Below are 18,159 nucleotides of genomic sequence, written 5' to 3'. Positions count from 1 at the left end.
TGATTGGCTTTGCACTTGCCCATTTCTCCTTAGTACTGTACTTATCTATCTCTGAAACATCCACCTGGTGAGTTTTTTCTTCTTTTTTTGTCTATTCAGCATTAAGCCCTTACATTGTATAGAAAGTTATTTATATCAGGTTAAATAAGTATAAAAAGCTATGATGCAGGCTATATAGGTACCAGGTGGTTGCACCAGTAGTGACACTCGACTGAACCTTACAGAGGCTGAAATGAAACTTGTGGCACTCATTTCCACAGGATGGAAGATGGCAGATGAAGACTATGGGGGATTGTGTGTTCCAAGGAAAGAACATTACAGAGATGTTAAAACACACTTTGAAGGAACAGAGCAGCACTTGCACTGGTTTGTGCAGGAGTGGCTGCAGGCTAGGCATGCCCCTGCAGCTGTATTGTAGAACTGGAGCATGTTTGTTATTCAGATGGTGATTCCTGCATGACCTTAGAATGTTGCCACAATCCTGGACCCTTTCTCAAATACTACGTTTTTACCACCTTATATGAGTATCAGCCATTTCAAAGGTACTCTGCCAGCCAAACACCAGCTTTAACCTGCAGTATTTCTCTCCCTAACTGCAGTTGTTTATCAATGAATAGCATTTCTTATAGACAGCTGCACAGGTGACTTGGAGAGCCCAAGAATGTGCTAATGTGAAAAATACCTGTGAGAAACATGGGTCACACTACTGAGCACTCACACCATTGAACAAGGACACCAAACCTTCAAAAAAGCATTTGAACAGAAGGGCACATTTTGTTCATGACAGGCTGAGGGAGCTAGGCCTGCTCAGCCTCGAGAAGAGATGACTGAGAAGGGCCCTCATCCCTGTGTGTCAGTGTCCAAAGGGACCAGGCTCTGCTCCGTGGGCTCAGCAGTGGGACAGGAGGAACAGACAGGAACTGATGCCCAGAAGTTCCACCCAAACACGAGGAAGAACTTTCATGTGCACTGGACAGGCTGCCCACAGAGGGTGTGGTGTCTCCCTCCCTGGGGACATGCTGGACACAGTTCTGTGCCAGGAGCTCTGGGATGGCCCTGCTGGAGCAGGGAGGTAGGGCTGGATGTCCTGCTGTGCTCCCTTCCAACCTGACCCATCCTGCCCTTTGGTGATAAAGCTGATCTTAAAAACAGAGACAAGACATTGTCAAGAGCTCAGCCAGGCTTAAAACAAAGTGCAAGGGAAAGAAGTGCTATGTGTACATCACAAAGGCAGCTGACCCAGGAGATTAAAGGCATGGAGAAGATGGGACAGAAGATCCAAGTGAGTTTCTAGCCACAGTCCTTTAATAGGGATTACACTCGGGTAATAAAAGCATAACACCATTGCACAACTCTTGGCATGTGACCTGATCAATAACTGTACAAATCCTACTGCAATGCCAGCAGGAGTCAGGACAGTCAGAAAAAAAAGATACCAAAACTTCCTTTCCCATTCCATTTGAACTGATTGCCCTCAACAGAGACAAACATCTCCTGTGACATTAGGTTGTCATCAGCTTCTGTAAATCCCAGTTCACTCAGTCTTTTCTTGTGGATTTGTCTCTTCTTTGCAGAAGTAGCCCCAAGTACATTTGCAATTTCAGAGTTGTTTTGAGTTTGTTCAGAAGTCTCAGCTCGCTTACAAAGCTCCAACTCATCAGTTACACATCCAGGTTGTCCTTGCCTGGAGCCCTCTGCACAGGCTGTCTCATCACCTGCCTGGGGAGGTTCTGTATTCCCTAAGGCAGGAAACAGAATGTCATCAGCAGTCATGTAAAGCAGCCACATCATTAAAAAATCCTGGAATTAATTTTCTTCAATCTTCACATTGTCAACTCTTTGGTTAATTACTTCATGACAGCCACAGATTTCAAATACAAGTTATGAAGTATGCAATCCAAAAACCTGGGTATACTAGACTTAGTTAGTAGTTTTAAGAGTTTCTTCTGGGAAAATAAAATTACCTTTAGCTCCTTGTCCTGAAGCATCCTTTGTTTCAGAGGGCACTGCTGGTCTAACCAGGACCACACCATATCCATCATTATTGTGGATCATATTATGGACCATGGTTATCTTGGGAGCCTCATAATCTTCATCTAAGAAGTTCTGCAGAACAAAAGAGAAATCTAGCATGTCATGTCCAGCTAAAGAGACACAAAATTTTTCTAGTTTTAGGTAGAATCAGTTCTCTGAACTAGCTAGAGCAGGATTGTATGCCTACACAGGAGACATTGCAAAAGATATTTTCTCTTTTTTGGCAGATAAAAAATAAAACCAAATGACTGCTGGAGTGGATAAAATTAAAATATCACACAGCAAAGCTGCTGCAAGGCTGTCTGTAGGATGGGTTTGTCTTTGCAGAACTGGTTCATCCAGTAAAGATGAAGGCAAGCATCACGTGTGACACATAAGAGTTCCAGCATAGCACAGCAGAGTTTTGGGCCAGCCCAAACCTATTGGCACTAACTGTAGCAGTGATTAGCATTTGGCAAACCTTGTGACTGGGACTGACCTTGATCAGTATTCCCTCCTTGCAGTGGTGGATCCCGTTGTGCAGCAGGGAGCACGCACTTCCTGGGTAGATTTCCACACCTGCACCCTACAAGATACAGCTGGTAGCAGCTCACAAATAGTTTAGACACATTTTTACCTTACAAGATACAGCTGGTTGCAGTTCACAACTGCACATCTACCATTGAACTTGACCACCCCATGGTACATCTTTGTGTTCATCTACCAGTTTGCACAATGCAAAGCAGTGTTACCCCTCCAGCCTCACAGCTCTGTTACCCAGCTGGAGCAGCATTGCTCAAGGCTGAGGCCCCACAGCATGGTGCACCAAGGCCTGCTGAAGAATAGCTGAACAGCCTTGCCTTACTTGTTTGTGATTTAGTCATCCCTCTCAATACCACAAGCCCCATTATTCTTTAAACTATGCATATCAGAGTCCATTTTTGTGTTTATCATCCCTCTATAAGAATCAAAGGTTTCTAAAAAAGGGCATTTCACTTGCAGAACAAATGGAAAACTCATTATGGGCAGAGAAACCAGAAAATTGCTATAAAAGTACTGCAGGACATGAATCAGCTATGCAGCAATGATTATTTCAGAGATATCCCCTGTCACTGCATCATTTTGCTACCATCACACAAAAATCAGCCTGAGACATTTCACTAGATTTGATAAGAGGCTACAAGACCCCTGGGACCAATCTTGATTCAGTAACATGCAGTTGTCCAAAATGAATTTGTAAAGGTTCTCTCCAGAGCAATAGAAGCCACCCTGGGACGGACTGCACCATTCCCAAAGAGAAGCCTTTAATTTAAATTAGGAAATAAGCCAAAGTTAAGAATGAGTGTGTACCTTTGCCCCATAGAGATCTGAGTTTTTCATCAGTAGCTCAGCTGATGTCCTCACAGTTATTCCAGTGGTTTCACACTGTAACACACAATTCTCCAGCGTGGTTTTCCCATGATGGACATCTACATACACAGAAACAATTATTGCTGCATGAACCACTTCTGCAAAGACAAACCCCTCCTACAGACTGACAAGATCCTTGCAGCAGCTTTGCAGTGTGATATTTTCATTTTATGCACTGGTCTAAGCAGGGACACTGCTATGAGAGAGCACTGGTTGGAGATTTATCTTAGAGGTTTTTTGACTTATTTTTTAATACAAAGCAATAATTCTATTAATTACATTCCTAATAGACTTCTGGATTCAAAAGATATTAAATAACATGCATACACGTCTTAATAAACATTTAAACATGCTTAAAACCCAAATGTCTATTGAGGAAAAAATATTAGTTAGCATCTTCTGCAAATACAAGACCACAGCCAATAACCTCCCTGGATACAATTTAGACTTAGTTGAGTGTCAGTTTGAAGGTGCTGGAAACAAAGTCCTACAGCACCTGCTGTTCCTCAGGGAAGCACTGGCTGGGGTCAGCTACAGCTGAATATTGCCATGGCAGCTCTTCTGTGGAAAGAAGAATCATTTCCTTTTCCAGGCAGCCTGACACACACTGTGCTGCACTCAGAGTCAGACTGCCTTAACAGCAGAACAATGATCAACTTAATGATCTTATCTCAGCAGAAGAATAAAGCATAAGAGACACAATAGCTTCAAAGTACAAAGAGAAGTCATTTTGATGTCCACATTATAAACAAGTTTAAAAAAGGAGGGGGAAGACTTGATATGTATACCTGTAGGGCTTCTCTCGATGATATTTTGTTAAACTGCAACAGTGGGTCCCAGCTTTAATTCCAACACTAATTATGAAAGAGTCACAAAAAGGTCAAGATGCTTTTACACTTACTTAAAATCCCCTCCACAGCATCATGCTGCACTAACTTCAAATTGGAGATCTTTATATTGGCTCCTGTACAGTCAAAGAAGTTGTCTCCTTTCCCTTGCTTTTCTATCACGACATCGTCTGGCAGGCCATAGCCTAGAGCAGGGGTGAAAGATGCAAGCTCAGAGTGTGTCTGGTGACAATGAGGTGCTCAGTACATAACAGACATTTAAATCTATGACAGAAGTTTAAACCTTGATGTCTAATACCTTGAATAGGATTTTCAACAAGTGGCTAGGCTACACCTTACATCCCCTCTGTGCCAAGCTACAAGCACTCCAAACTAAACTCAAAAGTTGCCTTATTTGAACGGCACACAACAAAATGCAAAGTTATCTGAAAAAGTTGAAAAAAATGGTAACTGAGCTCACATTTCCCAAGGCCAGTTCTCACTCCCTAAAGTTACCAACAGAGCAGGGGGTATGCAGGAATTGAGGACACAGCTATCTCCTCTCTGCTCTCAAAGGACAGAAGTTCACTACAGCAGGCAGAGGTTCTAAAGAACACAGAGGGGAAAAGCAGACACACCACAACACGAGGAAAAAAATGTGCAAAGGGCTTGATATTGTTAGCATGCTTTCATTCAGTTCCCTATTTTACACAGAATTTGGGGGGAAATTCAGTGTTCCTGTGTTGCTCAGGCTTTCCAGATTAATTCAGTTAAAAAAGCAGCTTTCACCAAGAACATGCCAACATTGATTTACCAAGCCATCCACAGTTGTCGCATTTAAGCACTTAAGGAAAATTTACAACCATGTAAAGCTTTTATTGCTTGTCACTGACAAGAATCATGATAAGGAAAGCAATAATGCAACATCCATTAAAGCAGCACGGAGTCCTATCATTTTCTGAGAGCACACACAGATAAGAAGTGCCCAAGAGGATGCCCAGCTTTTAACCAAGTACATAAATAAATAAATACTGCCACATGCAAGCAGAAAGGTTAAAAACAAAATGAAAATAAAAATCTTTGATCAAGAGTTGGCAGAAAGTTTTTTAAGACAGGCAATTTAATGCAAAGTTAAGTGATTGATACTTCAACACATGATATTACCTAGAAATCTTTTCCACATGCTACTGATTTATGGTCACCCCTGAAGAGGAGGTCGCAGGGGGCAGTTCCAGCATGTAAAAAGAGAGCATCACAGGACAGCAAAAGTGTAACTTCTCACCACTACAGAAAAATGTTATTATCCAAAGCAGGAGTTTTTGGAATTATTTGTCCTGCAGTGCCTGCAGTTTTCTAAGTCTGTCTCTAGCTTGCTTTATACTCCCCCTCTGAAGCAGCAGCTCTAAAATGGAGATTCATTCACCAGCTGCCCAGTGGTGCTCACCCCCAGCAGGGCTGTGCCCCTGCCTGAGGGGCTCCAGAGCAGCCAAAGGCCACTGTCATCCACTGCCACTGAGCACAGACTGAGAAGGGCTGATGCTGCAGGCTCCCAGCCAGCTGGAACAACCATGGCACAAGCAGAAGGGAAGTTCTTAGGTGCCTTTGCAACACCTTTTTGTCAGGCATGGAAGTTATCTTTATCATTACTTCCTGCAACTGCTACTGCTTTAACCTTATTTAGTTCCTGTAGGTTTTTATTTATCCCTGATTTATTAATCTTCATACTTTCAACCTTAGTACTGACTGCACAGTGTCTGGGAAAAAATAGAAGCTCTACTAAGCAAGTGACATATCTTTCATGAGTCACCCTTCCATCCCAAAAAAGCCACCAAAGCAGCCAGCTGCTCAGATTAGTGCCAGCAAAGTTTGTCTTGATGCTCCTACTTCAAACACTCCTGGCTGCTCCTACTGCTATAATACCCTATCTAACAGGAGTCCTTATAAGAAGATTAAATACCTGACAAGTACTTGTTATTCAGAGCATGGTTTGTACTAAAAATACATATTTATATGCCTTGCTGCTTAAAATAGAGCAGCTCATCCTTTAATGTGTGATACTGCATCATTTGTATTTCAGTTTCCTCAAAGCTAGGAAAGCAATAAACAGCACCATACATAATTTTAAAACAATGTCATTCTTGAGATAAATAAAGCACTTTATGGAGGTCCCTTGTCCTGCAGGTGCATTGGTTATCACACTGTGTGTCTAGATAAATCAAACACACACTGGAGATGGGCAAGAAAGAAAATTACTCATAAAACAAGAAGGGTGAGAAAAATAAAGTCCAGAACAGCAGGAAATTAAACTTTCAACCTTCTCATTAAGAAAGTTTGACAAGATAAAAATGCAACTAAATAAGTATCTGAACAGCTGCAGGAGCCCCAGTGACAGACTATAACAGTGCAAGTGTATGCCTGCCTAAAGCAAAGGGCTACACTGAGAAATCAAGAATGATGAGAGAGAGACAGCAACATATCCCAGGCAAAGCAGAAGTATTTAAAACATAAATATTTTGCAAGAAAAATCCTAAAATTACATCTATTGTGTCTGTTTGTGTGGAAAAAAATGTGTTGGACAAAAGTTCCCTCCTCCACCCACGTGTTTCACACACTGCAGAGCCAGGCTGGCAGCCCCTGCTCCCCCATCAGCAGCATGCTCCCAGTGCCATCAATAAATGCTAACAAGCATCTCCTGGCTCCTTCCCCCTGCACTCCCTGGGGCTGGACCAGCAGTGGGGCTCAGAGGCTGCCCCTGAGGCACACTCAAATACAGAGAACAAGGACACTTCTCAAGTATTCCTAAGTCAGAAGACTCTCAGAATTACTTCTCTGTTTCCACTATTACAACCTCAAGTCCTCTCTATTACCTCACCATTTATGTAGACAAATGTATTAAACACCATTTATGCAGACAAATAGGAGGAAATTATGAATTTGCTATTGATCATCAAAACCTGCAGTTTATCTGCACTACAGCTAATGAAAACAGCTCACTCCACCCTGCATTAGGCACAGCTCTGCAGCAGAAACAGGAATACTTTGAAGAAAAAAACAAACACTCCTGGCAAACTCTGCAAAGAGTAAATCCTCACACAGAGCTAGTTTAAGGCATTCCATTTACTTGTTTAAGTAGCAAAGACTATTAGCAAACCTTCTACCTTCTAGCTCTACTGAATCAGCAATGGAGAACATGCCATCCACAAAATAATGGCCAGGACAGATGATGACTCTGTCCCCTTCATAACAGGCATTTACAGCTGTCAGTGGATCACGGTGAAACTGCAAGAGACAAAAAAATGCAATCAGCTCCCAAAGAATGCTGTGAAAATTGACACATTTATGCCTATAGAGATTGCTTTCAGTTAAACGTTGCTGCTTGTGCTTAAAAGAAACAGTTTCAATGGCACTAATAATACAACATTTCTACTTTGAATTCAAGAATTGTAGCCCTCTGCAGACAAACCCAGTGTTAACACATGACTTTGGTGTTTGTGTCATGCCCATTGCCCCCAGGAGCAGATCAAGGAGCACATACATCCCAAAGCAAACTTCACTATGACTTTGGTTCCAGGCCACACTTCAATTGTGCCTACTTGATTTGCCACAAAGAAATAGATGACAGAAGGTAAGGAAAATAAAATCCAAACAATTCAGCAAGTAGATCAGAGCTGGTCTAAACACTCTTGTGTTTGCTCTGGTACAAGTCACCCCCAAACAGAGTTCAGATACCACAGTGGTAAATAGTGTTCACATGATCCTTTTCCTTGATAAAGGGGGCAGGCTGATATCCCTCACAAACCTTACTGAGGGATTCCATACTGAAGGATGACAAATAGTACAGAAAAACTACATATTTATTGCTTCCCAGCAAATTCCAGGGAAAGCATGATAACAGCATTTTTTCAGTTGTCAAGTCAGAAAACCAGATTTATAGCCTAAAAGTTACTCCAGGACCTTCCCATGGCTCCATTTTGGCAATCTAATTCATGAACATGATCAGAATTACAGCAAGCCCTTTTATTTGGGTCCAAGCAATTCAACCTCTTCTTAACTGCTGAAGTAACAAGTCTTGGCTGAATTCACTAAAACTAAACATGACTGCTCCTAAAATAAATATTTCCTACACAGTACCAAAGCAAGAAAACTACACTTCTTCCTTCAAACATTAGATCATTATCAGCAGTGTCAAGAGACATGGACACTTCAAAACTGAATTCAAGTGTCATGCCTTACAATATTTCATTGTAAAATTATTACAGGTTCATCTCATTTCCAACACACAGGAAGCTGCTTGTATAGACTACTCAACAGGCACAAATATATGAAAAGAAATTTTTTGAATCATCCAATTTTACCACTTATTGTTTAAATTATAGTGATTTTTTTTTTAACTGACAGAACGATCCCACCACTGTAGTATCTTGCACAAGGTAAATGAACTTATTCTTCTACATTGCTTCTTCAGAGGAAAAACTATTAGCAGACAGACAATTCCTGCTACTGCACCTGTATTTCTAAGTCTTCACAAGGTTCTGGGCAAAGTTTGTCCCTTGTCAACAGGTGGAGCAGGTTTGCTGTCATGGTCCAGGGCACAACATGAATGACCTTGGCACCCGTTGGTCTCAGTCCTTTAGCCTGGAGGCTGCCGTATTTTTGATAACCAAACACGTACCTGCAACAAGAGCAACAGAGCCAACAGCTCTTCCTTCAGTAACCTCTGAGTTATGGGACTCCCCTTAGGAGCCTCCTGCCTGCACAAACCCACCAGTTACCTCAGCAGAGGATTCTCAATTAGTTTGAGCTTTTGTTTTAAGTGCTCCACTTTGTCATACAATTTTAGTCCTTCCACCATAGAAACATTTTCTGCTTCTGAGTCCAAATCATTGTTTGATATGCTGTTTCTCACATTTAGAAACTTCTTATAAAGCTCTTCACACTGAGACAGCAAGTTCTGGTAATCAAGCACCAGTCCAGAAGGCACCCGCTGTTCCAGGATGTCATAGTGCCTGCAATTCAGAGCAAGGGGTCAGCACATGGCACACTCACAATCCTCAAAGACCAAGCATGAGACTGGGGAGAACCTCAGGAGTTCTGCATCAGTACTTGAGTCAAGGTTCTCTGCAGTCTACATCAACACTGCTCCATTTTATTTGAAAGCAGCAAAAACAGAAAAATCTAAACAGACACAAATATTCTTTCTAAACAGCTGCCCATCCACCTTGAAAGACTGTCTAGAAATCAGAAACTCACTTTAAAATAAAGGCATAAGCACAGCCATGAAAGAGTAGCAATTAAGGTAATAATAAGGTAATATCTAAGCCTTTATCAGAAAAACTGAAAGATTTACACTCATGCCTCCTGGAGAATGACCAATTTACAAGTTTTTGTTTACATTCAGCTCTGTTGTAGTTTTTATTTCATGCCCAGAGGTAAAGAATGGAGCATCCCTTGCCACTTTTTATTAGGATTACAACTTGTACCAGTGTGAAGGTAACTGTTGCTGCTTTTGGGGCACCATCTGATGAAACACCATAGCTCAGATATCAAGTGGCAGCCTCAGTTCTGTTCACTTTACATATTTTACAGATTTTAACCAGCAGACAGTGAATGCTGTTAGAACAAACTTGCTTTGGTTTACAAGCCAACAGGGACTTTTTACAACTTATTGTGAGTCACTATTCCCACATCACACATTCCAGTGGTTCTGCTCTAAGAACAGCAAAGGTGTTGCACTCACAGTCTCAGTCGGGGCTCAACACATCGCACAAAGTAATCAAACTCATCCTCCTCCTCCTCATCCCAGGTCCTCCAGATGCTCCGGTAGAAGAACCTTTGGAAACAAAGTCAACAGCACTGGAAATACAGTGTTACCAATTTGAGAACTCACCTTAAACAGAACCACTCTCTAAATTCATGTTACGGTCCCCTACAGTGCTCAGTACACACAAAGTCATCTTTCCTGCCTGTTGCTTACCTGCATAAAAAGTTTTATTTTGTGTGCCTAAGCTCAAAATTCATTATAACCCATGCCCTACTTCCTCAAAAGAGTGAAAGCTGAAACCTGGATTTGAAAACAGTGACACTCTTCAGATTCTGAGGCTTTCTGGTTGTTTGGTTTCAGCCAATCACCCTTCAGCTAAGCTTTCTTTCTAACAATGTAGGCCATTCCTCCTATTTTAGATTTTTTGTCCAGTCCTACAGCCTATTTGTAGAGAGGTTTCAAACAGCATGTAGTGCCTGAAAGAAAAGAGGTGGAAAAAAGACAGATGATAAAGATGAAAACAAAAATAGAACATGTGATGAGACACCCAAAGAATAAAGAGTGAATATAGGTGAAGAGGTAAAATGCAGAAAGAAGAATGGGACCAAAAAAAAAAAAAAAAACCACACCAAAATGTTATTGAAGAGAAAGAACAGTGTACTAGTCCACAAGCAATACAGTCCAAGGAACTCTGGGGTGAAAAAGAGAGGGAAAGCACTCTCCTCAGAGCACCAGTCATCAGATTTACTTTGGAAAGTTTGGCTCGTGGAGCTGCCAGCACAGCCCAAGAATCCAGGACAGGACCTACTGGGTACCAGCAGGGTGCAATTGTCCTACCTGAGATGCTCTATGGCTAGTGCTGTCTGGTCAAACTCTCCTGACTCATCATACACAACCCACAACTCCTGCAGCAGGATCTCATGTTCCTTCAGCTCCAGCAACTCCTGCATGCACTCCTGGGTAAAGCTGCTGTCCTGGGACTCACACAGGAATGGCTCACTGAGCTGCACAACTGCCTTCAGGGCTGGGAAATTCACACCAACCACCTGTGGGAACAAACAGCTCAGAACTGCAGATCCAGCTGAGGGAGGGGACCGTGATGTGCCTCCGTCAGGGCCACGCTGGGTCCCAGCTGACCCCACACAAACCAGCACAAATGCCACATACAGCCAAGGCCATCTCCTCAGCTGAAGTGATAACCTAGAGTTCAGCTTCTCACAATCCCAGCTAGACAGCCTTTTCCACATTCAAAACTTCATTCAAATCCCTCACAATGCTCATAACAAGGCCAGTAAATTTCTTTTCCCCACAATTTCTTTTTTTTTGTGTGTTGCTGTTTTTAAAAAACGGCAAAAGCAATATCCTCAGACTCAAACATATCAATACCTCACAGGCCCCTGGAACTCCTTTGAGGCTCATTTTTCCAAGTGCCCACAGGATACAAACAATCCAAAGAGATGGTCTGGGCCAGTGAAATCCATCTTGTCACTAGCCAGAACTGGGCAGAAAAGACCTGAGAGGCCACAAAGTTTATCACTCCTCAATCCCATCTGATAGAACTGCAAGTTTGAACATCCAAGGTTTACAACACAAACCTGGACATTGAGCACTTATAAAAGTCTGTTAGAGAGGCAAATTATGTTAAGTGGAGACAAAAGGCTGAGCAGCAGCAATCCACTCACCCCAACAAGGACCTGAAACACATCAGTGCGCCAGACCGCCTGCCAGCCACAGGGCTCAAGGACTTTCTCCAGGTACTCAGCTATGAACTGCTTCACCTCAGAAGCTTTGCAGTCAGCTAAAAAGAAATCAAGACACTACATTTATGCAAGGAATGGAAGAAAAGTCCTCCAGATCACTGGAAAATGAAAGTCAACATAATTGAAATGTTCCTCTATACGTCCAAAGTTGGACTTCATTCTGTTATGCTCATGATAACCATGCTGGTTTGTGCCCCTCTCAAAGGCATCCAAGAGCAACCTTCCAGACACTGAAGTTTTCAGTGCCAATGGTATTAAACACATAAACTGTGCCTTATCTTAAACAGATTTACAATACACAAAAAAAAAAAATTTAGGAAGGCCAGCTAAAACAAGGCAGAGAATCCACTACTTTCAAACAGTTCTGTCTTTCCATCATTCACATTTTATTTACTTATATCAAAATTACTGCCTCCAGGTCCACCAGCTAAAGCAGCTGAGGTTACAGCATAAGTAATGGCAGGACACTGTATCTTTTCCAACCCCCATTATTAAAAGCATCTCACAACTTACTATACTCAAGTGACTCCACTTAAACTGAATTGTTTAAAGTCACTACAAGAAAACTAACACTTCCTTATTTTCCTATGAAAAAATTGCTTACCCAAGATGTAATCCTGGTAAGCGCTGAATCGCTCATAAAACAAAAGATGATCGGTGTGAAAAATATCTGGGAAAAGCACATTTCCGTCCGGCACAGTCCTTCCCAAAGTAGTCCCCGGTTTGTCACGACTGCCGTAGTCACTCCAGGAGTCAGCACTCCAGTCACTCTCGGCATCCTCCCGCTGCAGATCTGGCCGGGTTAAAGCAAACCCCACAAACTGTCACTTCAACCACTCACTCACCCCTCCATTCCCAAACAACTCTAGTTCAGCCCAAGCTCTATCATGAGCCCGCCTTCTACAGCACATCTTAAATTACCCTTGATGAAGCGTTCCAAACCCACAGACGTACCGGGACGTCAATTTCAGCGCCCGTGGTAGGCACTGAGAAACACACAGAACTTCACGATTTAAAGGGGGAAAAAAAAATCCATCACATTTAAGTGTTGATCTCCCGAGCCATCCCTACCCGGGTTTCCAGCCGGAGCGGTTGCGGGGCCGGCCGGCTGTGAGGAGCGTCCAGCCCAATTCCCCTGCTGAGCACCCCGGACAGCAGGGCCTGACCCGGCCGCCCCTCATGTCCGCACCGTCCAGCTGCACCCTCGGCGCTGCCCTCCCGGCTCCCCGCGCCCTCCCCGCCCGCAGGCACACGCAGCCCGTACCCTCGGGCTGCCCGGCGCGGTCCCGCGGCCCGGAGCCTGCGGCCGGCGAGTCCCGCCCGTCCCCCTGCGGTCCCGGCAGCCGCGGCTCCGCCATTGCGCCCGCTCGGCTTCAAACCGCCCGGGCAACGGCCGCCGGCGCAGCGCGCTCATTGGCTGGTGCCGCCCAGCGCGCCGCTCTGATTGGCTGTGGGCAGCGGTGGCCGTTGGCGCGCGGGGGGCTCGGCTCTGGAGCAGGGCGGGCGCGGCCCGAACCTCCCGCCCGAACCTCCCGCCCGGCCCGGCTCGGCTCGGCTCGGCTCGGCTCGGCTCGGCTCGGCTCAGCACAGCTCAGCTCAGCACAGCACAGCACAGCACAGCCCGGCTCGGGCCGGCCCGACCGGCTGGGACGGGTGTTCGCACACAGCCTGCCGGCCGGGGATGCTGCCGTCCCTGCCGAGAGCGGATGCACAGCGCCCGGGGAGATGCAGCGGCCAAGCCGCAAAAAATACAAAAGCACCCAACAATCAGGGGAAAAAAAAAAATCAACAACAAGTAAACTAACCAGCCCACAACTAAGAATGGAATTCTCTGGAGCAGCTCCGTTGTGTCCCAGGCCTGCCCGGCTCGTACACAGAAAGCACCTGATCAAAGTGTAAAACGCGGGTGTGTCCCCCGCCAGTCGGGGTGAGGGCCCATGGCGATTAGAGCCGCAGCGGCCGCCAGGGGGCTGTCGTGGATCGCGGCTCCGCCCTGCACAGAGCGCACCCGAACCGGGACCGAGCCGCAGCTCCACAGCGCTGCTGAGAACACACCTTGCCCACCAGAACTCCCAGAGGTGCTTAGTCCCCAAGAGGTTTCTGTGGAATGCTGTCGGGATTTAACCTGGGCATGGGTATTTAACTATGCACATATAGTTGTCATCTATCACAGAAAATTAGAGTTGAGCATCTGAATCCCTCTCAAAAGTGCACTGCCAAGGTCAGGCTTTCAGAGGAGAGCGTGTTTGTAAACAAAAGTGTCTTTAAATTGGCACGTTTTAAGTACTGAAGTGGAGGGAAGGGATGCCATCCAGTGGGATTTTCACACATTGAAAGGGGTCTCTTGGCCAACCTCATGCATGTGAACAAAGCCAAGTGCAAGGTTCTGCACAGGTACAGGCTGGGCAGTGAATGGACTAGGATTATTCCTGGGGAGAAACACTTAGGGGTGTTGCTGGATGAGTAACTATATAACCATAAATTTATGGCTGTGGAGGTTCCCATATGTTTTGAATTTATTCTTCCTCTAAAAAGGTACAATGAATTCAGGGACTCCTCAGGGCCTACAGTGGGAAGATCAGTTTTCTCACCAAGGTGAAATACTGGGACAACATTGAGAACAGGACAATCCATTGATCCCTATTTGTTTTGTTTACAAAATAGTTTGGGGCAGATTGTGTTCCATTATATAAGACTTACACACTGTTTGGTTAATTATCCCCAATCCTTGTAAAAGAGCTGGTTTACTTCAAAGAAACTCAGCCCTGGCAGTTGATTTCCAAAGCCAGTGACTGCTGCTGCAAGTGTCATGGACATATTAAGCTCCATTTGGTATAAAAACTCCTCTGCAGTTGTTTTCCTTCACCTCATATTAGAAATAGAAACAGCCCTCTTATTATTGGAAACCTTCCACTTTTCAGCTTGCATGTGCATGAATAGTGCAGACCATCAGTTATTTTCTTGAACTCAAACAATTATTTTTTTCCCTACAATGTTTATCTATCCAATCTATTATCGAGCATGAATTATTGCTTTCCTGAACCTCATTTGGCAAGTCAGTCTCCTTTTGCACCACACGCTTTCCATTTACTTCACCCACTTTTTTTTTCACTTTTTCCCAAGCTCTTTTTTTTTTTTTTTTTTTTTGTGTAAGACTGACCTATGTGAAGGCCAGAGGACTGGCAGCATTTTACATGGACATGCACAAAAGAAAATAATTTAGAAAGAGACCACTACATGGGACAGTAAAACATTCCTGTGTACCTTTCTTGTTTTGGCACACATTTTCTTTGTTGCCATGGCAATCATTGTCATCTTTCTAAACCTCCATTTCTGCACTGTAAAATGCAGATTATATTTTTACTGCATATGTTTCAGTAATGCATTTGCAAACCCCTTTTATGGCAGGGGATGGATGGTGTCCCATAACTGCAGATTGCGATTAATTAGTTGGATTATTACAGATTGGGTTAAATAACTAACCATAGAGAGATAACTGGTGTTCTTTGACAACTATCTCTCAGTCTTTAGATTTTCTTTTGTAGCAGTATAAACTTAAACCACTGCAAACATAACTGCATTGATTCTTACAAGGAAAGCAATTGAATTTTTCAAACCTGTTCTCAATTCTTTTCAGAATCTTCTCAATATTGGCTTCTTCAGGAAGAGAATGGCAGGCTTTAGTATTGTTCTAACAGCCATTTTATATTAAAAAAAAACAATAATGGCACTGCTTATTTGCATTTTCATGTTAATAGACCATTCTCCTCTTGCAATTCACTTTACTGCTTCCAAAATTCTTACTGCTTTGCCTACTGGGCATTGTATTTTTCTTAAGCACAAACATGCCTGGTACTGCCAACCAGTTAATTTTCAGAAACACAAGTTTCAGCAGACTGACCTTGCAAAGTGAACCTTGTTGTGAGGAGCCAGTTGAGTTTTGCTGTGCCTCAATCCTGGTGTCAGAGGCAGATGGGGAGGGTGCAGTGTGCCACGTGCAGGGGATGGAGCAAAGCCTTGAGTGAGGACACTGTGCCTGGCAGGCAGCTCGTGTCTGCCATGGGACAGGCTGAGCAGGGGAGGGGAGCCCCAGGAGCCTGTAGCCCACCCAGAGACACTCTGCAATCAGCAGATGGTCCCTGCCCATGGGCTGCAGTGGGCAATGGGCTCCTGTCAGCAGGCAGGCTTTGGGAGGGGGCAGGGGCATAAAGATAACTGCATCCTGGGCCTGGGGGGTTTTGGGGGCTGCTCTCTCCTTTGCCTTTTGACTCTGGGGGCTTTTGGCTCAGGGCTGTGCTATTGGTTTTGAGACTTGGTGAGTAGGGGCTTTTTTGACACTTGTTTTTTGAGACTTGCTTGCCAAAATTTGCTTTTGAGTTGGGGCTTTTTTAGTCTTACACTTTTGCCCTGGCCCCAGCCTCTCTTTTGGTCACTGAGCCCTTTTGCAAATTGAAGAGGATACTGCAGTTCTGTTTTCAAGACCACTGAAGAGCAGACAAAGAAACATTCTAGGAGACACTGCTTTGAGCAGGGAGATTGGATTAATGACCTCCAGTGGTCCCTTTCAACCTTACCCATCCTGTGGTTCTGTGAGAATGCTTCAGTAGGACTGGGTGCTGCTGACAACTGAGCTAATATAGGTGGGGATTGGTTTTTTTCCCTCCTTTTTTTCCCTTCCTTTTCATTATTTTACATATATTGAAACATATCTGCATCTCAGCCATGCTCTCACCTGAGGGAAGTTTCAATCTAGACATTGATTTACAGTAGAACTCAATATAATAATGGGAATTCAAGTTCATGCAGAGTGCTTGACTAAGCCTCACCTGCAGCAGAACAGATACTGATCATGTCTCCTTGGGACTGGGAAGGCCCCTTCTTCAGATACTCATCTCTCTGGGGAAAGGCCTTAAAAGAGCCAGGAAGCTCTTTCTGAGATGCCTCAAAGTTGTCAGAAGCACTAGAGGCGTAAAACAAGGCTCATGCAAGGCATTCCTCAACTGACTGCAGAGTACAATAGGAGCACAGCCCTCAACAAAATGTTTTCTTTGTTTGGAGATAAACAATAGGCAGGCAGATTTTTCCAACATGTTAAAACTGAAATTAAGAACTGCTGGGAATAAATATTTTGGGCAACACCAGGAACTGTAAATAGGCTTCAGCTTTATGACTAATGCTGTGAGATTCACATATCAGACATTTAGCACTGTATAACAGAGTGAATGCTGTTTTTTTGCCTTATTACTGTCAAAATTTTCACTGGCATCATTGCCATTACTGACTCCTCAACTTCCTGCCCTTCTAGAGCTGCTGACCACATCTTTGAAAGAATAGCCAAGATGCAGTGATTAAATATAAGGATGAAATCATGACAACACCAGATGCAGAATGCAACAAATTGTTAGGCACAATTATGTCAGGAAGAAGGCATGATTGAAGAGAATGAAAATCACTTGCAGTAGTGATTTTGCATGATCATTGCACCTCTTCATTCACTGTAAACAAAACAAAATTAAATTTCTTAATGATGCAACAGAATGCAGCTGTTGAGATGGGATATGTTGTTTTGATCTACACTTCCTTTCATCTCAGTTAAAATTTTGAACATGGCCATTTAAAAGCAATTCTCCTACAATTTTGTGATAGTTCAAGCACTTTAGATTCTTTTTTCCAGAGGACAGCTGTGTTGTTATCTTGACAGCTAATGTGTAGTAATGACGGATTTAGGTCTTAAAAATTAGCTACTAAAGTGTGTCAGAAAAGAGATGAATTAGCCTGAAGTGATTTCTGACAAACACTTGTCAGTGGGTCTGTGATTGTCTGAGCAGATGGCAGTTTGGGAGGTTGGAGCTGTCTCAGTGTGCTCCCTCCAGTGCCAGTCAGAGCAGTGAACACACAGACACTTCAGCCTGGGCAGGAAAAGCCAGAAGAAAGAATGCAGACTGCACTGGACTTGGGGATTTGCTTTTCTGGTGTTGACTCACTTTTCTGCAATCTGCTCAGCAATTTGTGCATAATCATAATGATTTTACTTCATACTCCAATAATAACACAACATATAACTCATACGTGTCTAAATGATAAAGCCAATTCTTTTTCTAATAGAATCCTTAAGATACTTGGGAATTAAAAAAAACTGTTGAAGGCCTTTCAGGAAAAAAGTGTTTCAGACAAAATACAGGTTTTCTGCTCAGTAAAGCAGGTAGTGGGGTTCTAGGCATTCAAAGGTCTGTGGTTTATAAAACAATAAAATATGTGACCCAGTGATTCCAAACAACTGCAATTCATTCAAGCAATATCTTGTTAATTTCCCTTGTATGAAAAAAAGAGGTGTTTGGTGGTTTTTTTTCTTCAAAAACATATTTTGGTTATTTCCTGAAATGTTTTA

The 18,159-nt window shown here is 43.5% G+C and overlaps 1 protein-coding gene across 1 annotated transcript; it reads right to left on the bottom strand.

Moving 5' to 3' along the window:
• Window positions 1-1,283: 1,283 nt before the first annotated feature.
• On the bottom strand, window positions 1,284-13,162 carry SHCBP1 (SHC binding and spindle associated 1). The gene is made up of 13 exons (XM_079316486.1): window positions 13,036-13,162; window positions 12,376-12,564; window positions 11,694-11,809; window positions 10,849-11,057; window positions 9,988-10,080; window positions 9,023-9,256; window positions 8,757-8,922; window positions 7,409-7,529; window positions 4,325-4,456; window positions 3,364-3,482; window positions 2,513-2,599; window positions 1,965-2,106; window positions 1,284-1,739 (listed from the first exon to the last, which is right to left on the bottom strand). Exons 1-13 carry the CDS (start codon window positions 13,127-13,129, stop codon window positions 1,420-1,422), a joined length of 2,022 nt encoding a protein of 673 aa, XP_079172612.1. The 5' UTR covers window positions 13,130-13,162; the 3' UTR covers window positions 1,284-1,419.
• Window positions 13,163-18,159: the final 4,997 nt, after the last annotated feature.

This window comes from Erithacus rubecula (assembly GCF_903797595.1).
Source record: "Erithacus rubecula genome assembly, chromosome: 12".
NCBI classification, from domain to species: Eukaryota; Metazoa; Chordata; class Aves; order Passeriformes; family Muscicapidae; genus Erithacus; species Erithacus rubecula.
Note: the sequence above shows the minus strand (reverse complement) of the source record. Positions and strands in the feature narration are given on the sequence as shown.